At 38.6% G+C, this 9,483-nt stretch overlaps 1 protein-coding gene across 4 annotated transcripts in view; it reads right to left on the bottom strand.

Annotated features, from left to right (window-relative positions):
* Window positions 1-375: 375 nt before the first annotated feature.
* Window positions 376-9,483, bottom strand: part of LOC124596082 — a 46,937-nt gene continuing 37,829 nt past the window's right edge. For 3 of the 4 annotated variants that reach the window (XM_047135070.1, XM_047135069.1, XM_047135068.1), the window contains exons 4-5: window positions 5,337-5,465; window positions 376-686 (exon numbers count right to left, since the gene is read on the bottom strand). In XM_047135070.1, coding sequence (XP_046991026.1) covers window positions 444-686; window positions 5,337-5,465 — 372 coding nt within the window. In that variant the 3' untranslated portion in view covers window positions 376-443. The remainder of the gene's footprint in view (window positions 687-5,336; window positions 5,466-9,483) is intronic. The other variant, XM_047135071.1, reaches the window with a different exon arrangement.

Below are 9,483 nucleotides of genomic sequence, written 5' to 3'. Positions count from 1 at the left end.
TTTTAACATTCTGGTCAGTTGGTTGATTTGGGAGAGGGGGCCAAACAGTGAGGTCATCGGTCCCATCGGATTAGAGAAGGATGGGGAAAGAAGTCTGCTGTGCCATTTCAAAGGAACCATCCCAGCATTTGTCTGAAGTAATTTAGGGAAATCACAGAAAACCTAAACCAGGATGATGGATGTGGCTCTGAACTGTCATCCTCCTGAATGTGAGTCCAGTGTGCTAATCACTGTGCCACCTTGCTCAATAACATCCTGTAGAACTCTCTCTAAAAAATTAAAATTGGTGATATATATATTTAGGGGAACACGGTACTATACCTGGGAGCAGGAAAGATTTCAGCATACAATGCTAAAAAGAAATATATGACAATATTTTCATAAATAGAAAAATTTATTGTGCAATACACATTAACAACCACTACAAATTGTATAATTTAGTTTTATGTTATTCCAGGGTTAGCAGCATCTTCTCCTAGCTCTTCTTCTTCAATAAGTTTACTTTGTATAGTATAAAAAGATTTTGCTTCGAAGTATGTAATTGCAGAACCAACGGCTGCTTGTAAAACAGCAATTCCAAAGAAAATATTCCCTTTTGGCTTAGTCAACTTTCTCCATAGACTGAGAAGAGACATAGGTTCTTTATTGATGGCTGGAACATCATATGTAAAATAACGTATTGCAAGCTGAAACATGAAGCATTCATTAGAGACCACCACTGGCAAGATTATTTTATTCTGTAGCAAAGAAATGTTGGTATATAAACTGGAAATGTCACTACAGTGTTGATGTTGAAAATTAGAGCTTTCACAGTTTTCTACATTTCTCTCTGCAATATTTGCTTCTAAACATTGACAAAGTTCCAATAATTACAAAGCACAAACACGACAGTTAAAACAATTGTTAAATATGTAAAGGACACAAAGTAATATGATGATACTTATTATTTTAGCACACTAAACTCTCAAGCATGCGTGTCCTTACAAGCAATAGACAAATATTGTTAAAACAGACCAACACAAGAATGAGCTCTAAAATCAAACAGGAAAAACTACCCATCAACATAAAATAGGTCACTAAAAACAGTAAAATGAAACTCACAAACAAATGATGCAGAAAAACTGCTGAAAAAATCCACAGAAATTACAAAAATGTATCTATGTATGTGTGTCCTACATCTCCTCCTAAACCACTGGACCAATTTCAGATAAACTTGGTATACATATCACTTACTGTCTGGAAGGAATCACTGTGTGGGTAAAAACCACTAATCTATCAAAGAGGTGTGATAGGGGCAAAAAAAGCAGTGTAGCCCAGGATGTGGGAATACCCATTACTTCAAACCCTTACAAAACGTTTTCTCACTGACAAGCCCCACAAAATGATGAACGGACTACTGTTCATTACATTTTTTCTGTTCATGCACTAAAACTGTCACATGAAGCATGGAAGTTTAATTTATTACTTCTTTACAGTATTCATGACAAATTTTACACACAGTATTCACATATACCACGGAATTTACCAGAAACATTATATCACTGTACAACACTTTGTTCGGGTGGCATGACATCATAAACACTGAGAAGGGTGAAGAACTATAGCATCATGTAAGATGTTTAAATTTATTACTTCATTGCTACTAACTCTACGAGCAATGGTCTTTGCAGACAGTATCCGCATCTGCCACTGAATGTAATAACAAAAATATATCATTGTACAATACATAGTTCAGGAGTTATGATATCAGACACCGAGATGCATGAGAAACTACTGCATCATGCATGATGTTTTAATTAGTTACTTCTTTACTGCTGACTATATTCATTACACATTTCACAGTCAGTATGTACTTACTCCACTGGATATACCTGCAAAATTATATCACTAAACAGCACATAGTTCAGTAGATATGACGTCATAAGCATTGAGCAGCAAGAAAATGAAATTACAAGGTGAAATATGTACACAAATACAGGTGAAATATGTTTTATATGTGTGAAATATATCAGACATGTGCATGTGTGGACAAGGTCACGGGTAAAAACCTCATCTTAAACTCTAGAAAAAGTTGCAGTTATATTTGGCACACACATTAGTTACAATATGGAAAGAAAGACTGTAGGCATAAGAAATACCAGCCTCATGTTGGGCTGAGTTTGATATCATGAAGAGAGGAGGGAGGAGAAGGAGATGAACAGACAGTGAGGGGGAAGGAGGCAGGCAGAGATAGGAGGAGGAGGAGGAGGAGGAGGAGGACAGAGGCTGAGGATGGGGAAATGGGCAGAGACAGAGGAAGGGAAGCAATGGACAAAGAAAGAAAGGAGGACAACATGGACAGATACAATGTTGGTGGTCACTACATCAAGCTGTTGTTTTAATGCACCAGTACTGTTCTGTATGTACAGTATATGCTGTGATCTCTTTTGTTCTGGAATAATGTACACATGCATCGTTTATGTGTTAATACGAACAAATTGATGTTTCATTATGTTTCCTTTTGAATTGTTGCCGAATAATTGTACAGTGTCATGCCTAATTCAATTCCTCAAGCAGAAGTGGATGAGGTAAACACCTTAATTGAACCTGTCATAGAATGGAAACTGAAAATTTCTGGGCATGGGTTCCTACTCACAATATTAAGTACGCACTCCCCGGATAACTCCTAGAGGCATGTGTAATGGAAATTTCTGAATACCCTGTATATTTCTGGCATTGTCGGAGTAGGGTGATCTGTAGTATAATGAACTCTGGAAAAACTCCTAACAGCCATGATCACTAGTAAAGTATAATTAAATGTTTCCCTGAGACATTTAGTCTCTTTTTGTTACCTACGATAGTGATCAAAGCAGACATGAATAGTTTTAGTACGTTATACAATGATGGTAACATATAACATAATCTTACTGAAACCAGACATCTAAATAAATACTTTACTAGTGATTTGTTTGGAGTTTTTCCAGAGTTCACTTCTATTGTAAGTTTTTAGTACAAGATGAGCTGGCTTTTAATATCTGGAATTTGAATCCCCACCAGACATCATGGACGTTGAAGACCCCTAGAGGTCTCTGCACCATCGTGCCATAAGCTGTGTTGGCGCGCTCCACCCGGCTCGTATTTAGCGTGAGGGCGCCACAGTGGAACAAGTGGTTGCATTGGCTAATAGTGGCGTCCCTGATAGAGTACTTAAGCACCTGCCTCTCGCTCAGCCAGCCTGTCTAACATTGCGTATGTCTCTGGACATATTGCCTTGCCTCAGAGAGCGTATTCACTTTCATGTTTCGTTTACGAGTGGATGTGGTTGCCTAGTTAGGTTTTCTTGACTATGTTATCTCATTCTTGTTGTTGTCGTCATGTATAAGATCCTTTGTTGGCCGTGTCCGTCCTCTCCGTTGTGTTGTTGTTCGTTGGCAGCTCTGCGGGTCCCTCCACGTTTTCCATCACTTCAACCCCGCGACTGTTCTGGTCACCGTTACAACATAATACTCTTAAACCAGTATCTATTTTATTTGGATTGTGGCTGTGGGCTCTTGAGTGGTCAGTAAACATGCTATGGAAGCTTTTGAGGTGTTCTCAATATCTTGTTTTAAAATTTCTGTATTTATGCCCCAATTACACTGAGAGACGGGAATTAAATGTAAGCTAGTATATGACTGATATGTAGAATTCATGTGTGGGTGTTGCCAATATTCCTAGTTTCTTTGTTATAATGTCATCTGTTCTGTAACATACTTGAAATCCCAGTTTCTTTACAATATTGACAATTCTGTACACTATTTTATCATTATATATGAGTAAGAGCCATTATTTTGTGTATGTGGATTCTTGGACTGTTGCATCATATGTGTAGCTGCCTGGGTTGGGTTCGTTTGAGTTGCTGTGCAGAGCGATGTGTGCATATGGTATGTTCATTTCCTGTTTGAATACTTTATGGCTTAGCTTCTGTATCATGAGCATAATAACCATTCCTTACTGCTACTTTTTATTGTGTTTATCTCCTGTGTGTAGTTCTGATTGTTGATGTCCTGTAAAATTTGTGGAGCACAAACCCAAAGCTTGATTGTTAGTGTGTCAATGGATTGGTTACGGATAACAGCAGTTGTGGTTGGGGGGGTTTCCTGCATGAACTATTTTTAGGATTAATCTTGTTAGAATAATTATTACTTAAAGTATGTCGGCATTTTACAGAATGATGTACCCAGTGATGATGGAACAAAGTTGCTGGAAACATATTCAGGAAGAACAGTTTTTTGCATATAAGGTGGACCTCAATTCCTGTAATTCAGTCTGCAAACATGGCTGCTGCTAGATTTCAGAAACCAAATGGTGATTATATGATGCAGGCTTCCATGACTGGTCTTTGTGTCGTCACTGATTTTTGTTTCATCGACAATGGTCTATGGTCCAAGGGATTTTATGAACCTAATGTTTCTTCCTAATAGCAAGCTTTCCTTCTATTTGTAAAAACAATCACAGATTGCATCAACAGAATAATAAGAGACATGGTACTGACACAGTGCTAAAACAAACAAGAAAGGTGCACAAATATTTTACCATTGCAAAGGACCTAAGCTTGCTGCAGCAGAAGCATATACATTAAATCCTTTGAACATGCGGTGATATGTACACAGGAGCTACAAAAGGAAACATTAACACCCAGCTTACAGAACATATGAGCAATTGTCATCTGGGAAACATGAATAAATTGGCATAAGCTGAAATGCACTGGTAACAGGGAGGATCCAGTCATGCTTGGATGAATGAAGCGGCCACAGGAGTTCAAAACCACAAAAACAACTTTAACAAAAACGTAGAAACTAAATTAAACAAGCTGTGGACCTTAGTGTTAAATAAAGCAAACAACACCAACTCTTCCCCAATACAAGCTCTATAACACACATCACAATGAGTCCACCATTTTAGGCATCAGTCTGATGATGCCACAAACTGACCGCTGCATGGATATTTATAAACACTCCAGATTGATGAGTTCATTAAGTTAGAAACTGCTGTCTCAGTCTTTATAGCCTCTGATGACATCTCCAGCATTAGCAGATGTAACACGAGACACAGAAACATGCCGTGGATCACAGCCTACTGTACATAATACAAAAATCACTAAAAATTATGATTATTTTCCAATCTTTTTTACATGCCCACTGACTGCTCAATGCTTCAATTATATAGTGAACAGTTATCTTTACTCCTTCCATTGTTCGTATTTCAGCAGAATATGCACTAATGATTGCGTCCAACCAAATGTAAATGTTGCAGACATCATAGGACATAATATTAATTTTATAAGGACAATAACAAATCCTGAAATGAAAACTCACCATAAATCCTGTCATAGGAGCAAGTATTGCAGGATAAATTGCACCACAAATACTCTGTATTGCTGCTGCCCTAGTCTGCACACACAAAGGACAGGCTGTCTTTTGCAAAAGAATATCATTCGTAATAAACTGCAAAAGAACGTAAAACACAATTTTGTAGAGGTGACTTACCGAACGAAAGCGCTGGCAGGTCGATAGACACACAAACATACACACAAAATTCAAGCTTTCGCAACAAACTGTTGCCTCATCAGGAAAGAAGGAAGGAGAGGGAAAGACGAAAGGAAGTGGGTTTTAAGGGACAGGGTAAGGAGTCATTCCAATCCCGGGAGCGGAAAGACTTACCTTAGGGGGAAAAAAGGACAGGTATACACTCGCACACACACACATATCCATCCACACATACAGACACAAGCAGACATATGTCTGCGGAAAGACTTACCTTAGGGGGGAAAAAGGACGGGTATACACTCGCGCACGCACACACACACACATATCCATCCACACATATACAGACACAAGTGTGTGTGTGTGTGTGTGTGTGTGTGTGTGTGTGTGTGTGTGTGTGTATATATATATATATATATATATATATATATACAATTTTTTTTTTTTTTTTTTTTTTTTTGGTGGGGGGGATCAATGTGGATGAGCCAGCAGTTCATTACCAGATCTATCAACTTTCTGCTCAGAAGCAACATTATAGCCCTGTTGGCAAAATAACATCCCAATAGCTGCCAACACAGTTGCATTTTCAACCACATGAGCAAAGGCTGTGGCAACATTGATAAGGCCATAGCTGCCTACAACTGAGGCAACTCTACGTATTCTCATAGAAAGGTAAACAAAACTGTATTAGTAAACAGCCATGGCAGATGAGTTAAGCTCCCTTTAACTCTCATAGATCTTCTCTGGCATTTGACAATTGTATTTCAAAACTGCACGGAAAAATGATTATACTGATTGAGGAGGATTGTGTAGTATTGCAACTACAACACAAAAGCCTCCATAACACTAAGATTTACAATTTTATAATCTCTTATGTCACAATGCTAATCAAATCCAAATTTTTAGAAGGAATTATTTGAAAGGATCACACTCCTAAAAATGCCAAATAATGATAAACGAGCCTGATACACTACTCCGAAAATATAAAGTTAGAATTACACTGAGTCAAAACTAAACAATTAAGGGTGTATGCATGACAAATATATATGAACAATAAATAGATAACAAAATTAAGCTGGAGCTGACTCTATATAACCAATTTACATTTGCAAATTTGTCAATAAGTTAATTAAGTTTTGTTTATATTGCCATTTACTTCTCACACACAGCAATCAACAAAGTAGTGCAGCATGCAAATGAAAGAAACACTGTGAAATCTTTTACTAGCTATTATATTATTTACCCTTTCAGAGTGTGAATAACGAGAATCGAAGAGGGAGCAGAAACTGTGCACACTTCATCCCAACTAATTTCAAAACGAACTTTCGGAATTCCAGGCACAGGTTTTGCTTGTTTGGAATGCAGTACAAGATAGGTACCATTAAAACTCAGTACACATACCATAAGCACCAGAATTAAGGGAAAGGAGGAGGTAACAGTAAACTGCTGTTGATGAACTCAATATTTCATTCGGACAGACATTAAAGACTTCATCAACAACACAAATGAAATTTTGCACCACATGAATAAAGTGAGGCATAACGGGATGAAACAATATTGTATGAATATGTTGTATTTAACAATGAAAATAATCAATTTCTTACAATATAATGTAATTAGATACATAAAAATAAATCTACTCACCAAGTAACGGCAGGAGAACACACACGTGAAAGAAGGTTATACTTATGCAAGCTTTTGCAGCCAGTGGCTCCTTCTTCTGGCAGAAGGGTTGAAGGGGAAGGAAGAGGGATGAAGGAAAAGAACTGGAGAGGTTTAGGAAGAGTGATAGATTTTGGAAAGGTCACCCAGAACTGCACATCAGGGGAGACTTAACGGATGGGATGAGAAAGAAAGACTGATTATTGAGGACTGCAACTTACAAGATTTGAAACCCTGAGAGCTTAAAGGTGGAAGGCAGGGTAATATGCAAGACAGATTCCAATCCCGGGATTGGAATGACTCCTTACCCGCTCCCTTAAAACCCACATCCTTTCGTCTTTCCCTCTCCTTCCCTCTTTCCTGATGAAGCAACCGTTGGTTGCGAAAGCTTGAATTTTGTGTGTATGTTTGTGTTTGTTTGTGTGTCCATTGACATGCCAGCGCTTTCGTTTGGTAAGTCACATCATCTTTGTTTTTAGATACAATTACATAATATGGTGTGTTTTTTTAATCTATCCAATTACATAATAAATCTAAAAACAAAGATGATGAGACTTACCAAACAAAAGCGCTGGCAGGTCGATAGACACACAAACAAACACAAACATACACACAAAATTCAAGCTTTCGCAAGAAACAGTTGCTTCATCAGGAAAGAGGGAAGGAGAGGGAAAGACGAAAGGATGTGGGTTTTAAGGGAGAGGGTAAGGAGTCATTCCAATCCCGGGAGCAGAAAGACTTACCTTAGGGGGCAAAAAGGACAGGTATACACACGCACATATCCATCCACACATACACAGACACAAGCAGACATTTGTAAAATGTAAGATTACATAATAAGTTGCATTTGTTTGACAGGGTGCTTTCAGGTGTTATGCTGACAAGGGAACATCCCCATCGCACCCCCCTCAGATTTAGTTATAAGTTGGCACAGTGGATAGGCCTTGAAAAACTGAACACAGGTCAATCGAGAAAACAGGAAGAAGTTGTGTGGAACTATGAAAAAATAAACAAAATATACAAACTGAGTAGTCCATGCGCAAGATAGCCAATATTAAGGACTTTGTGAGCTCAGGGGCGCCGTGGTCCCGTGGTTAGCGTGAGCAGCTGCGGAACAAGAGGTCTTTAGTTCAAATCTTCCCTCGACTGAAAATTTTACTTTCTTTATTTTCGCAAAGTTATGATCTGTCCGTTCGTTCATTGACGTCTCTGTTCACTGTAATAAGTTTAGTGTCTGTGTTTTGCGACCGCACCGCAAAACCGTGCGATTAGTTGACGAAAGGACGTGCCTCTCCAATGGCAACCGAAAACATTTGATCGCAAGGTCATAGGTCAACCGATTCCTCCACAGGAAAACACGTCTGATATATTCTATACGACACTGGTGACAGCATGTGCGTCACATGACAGGAATATGTTGTCGACCCACCTAACTAGTACACTTGGCGAATGGGTAAAACGATTCTTCTACCTTGCCCGATTTAGGTTTTCTTGTGGATGTGATAATCACTCCCAAAAAGTGATGAAAACATAAAGAGTATGTCACACAAACTGAAAATAAAAAGTTAAATTATTCACTCAAGGGAGGACTTGAACCGAGGACCTCTTGTTCTGCGGCTGGTCGCGCTAACCACGGGACCATGGCGCTCATGAGCTCACATTGTCCTTAATATTGCCTATCTTGCGCATGGACTACTCAGTTTGTACATTTTGCTTATTTTTTCATAGTTCCACACAACTTCTTCTTGTTTTCTCGATCGATCTGTTTTCAGTTTTTCAAGGCCTATCCACTGTGCCAACTTATAACTAAATCTGAGGGGGCTGTGATGGGGAGGTTCCCTTGTGAGTTGTTTCCATTTTATGCACAATATTTTGACAGCTGACCCAGCAGTCTTCTTCAGATACTGCTAGTTTTGCTGTTACATGTACTCACTGGCTGAACTCCAACTAGACGGTGAACTACTGTTGGTCTCACATCACTATTTAGACCTGAGATAAGATTCCCAGCACCTGCTACACCTTTTGATGCTCTTTTATTTTTCAGACTGCACTGCTATTCCATGAAAAACAAATTCTCTCAACATTTTCCAGCTCTGATGGATGTGTGTCTTGTGAGATTTTTGTAAATTGAGTGCCGGATCCAGAACGTTATTTAAATCAAAATCAATGTCCCTGTTTCTTAGGTTTTCTACATCTTAATTTTGATAGACTCCTTAGTTCCGCTGTTCCAGAAACTTTGTGTTTTTCCACCTACTTCATTTCATGGTAATATTTGAGACTGTTCCTGTTGACAGCTTGGAATTGCTGTTTTTATTGG

This window comes from Schistocerca americana, chromosome 2 (genome assembly GCF_021461395.2).
Source record: "Schistocerca americana isolate TAMUIC-IGC-003095 chromosome 2, iqSchAmer2.1, whole genome shotgun sequence".
Taxonomy (NCBI): domain Eukaryota; kingdom Metazoa; phylum Arthropoda; class Insecta; order Orthoptera; family Acrididae; genus Schistocerca; species Schistocerca americana.
The sequence above is the reverse complement of the archived record's forward strand: the minus strand, read 5'-3'. Positions and strand labels throughout refer to the sequence as shown.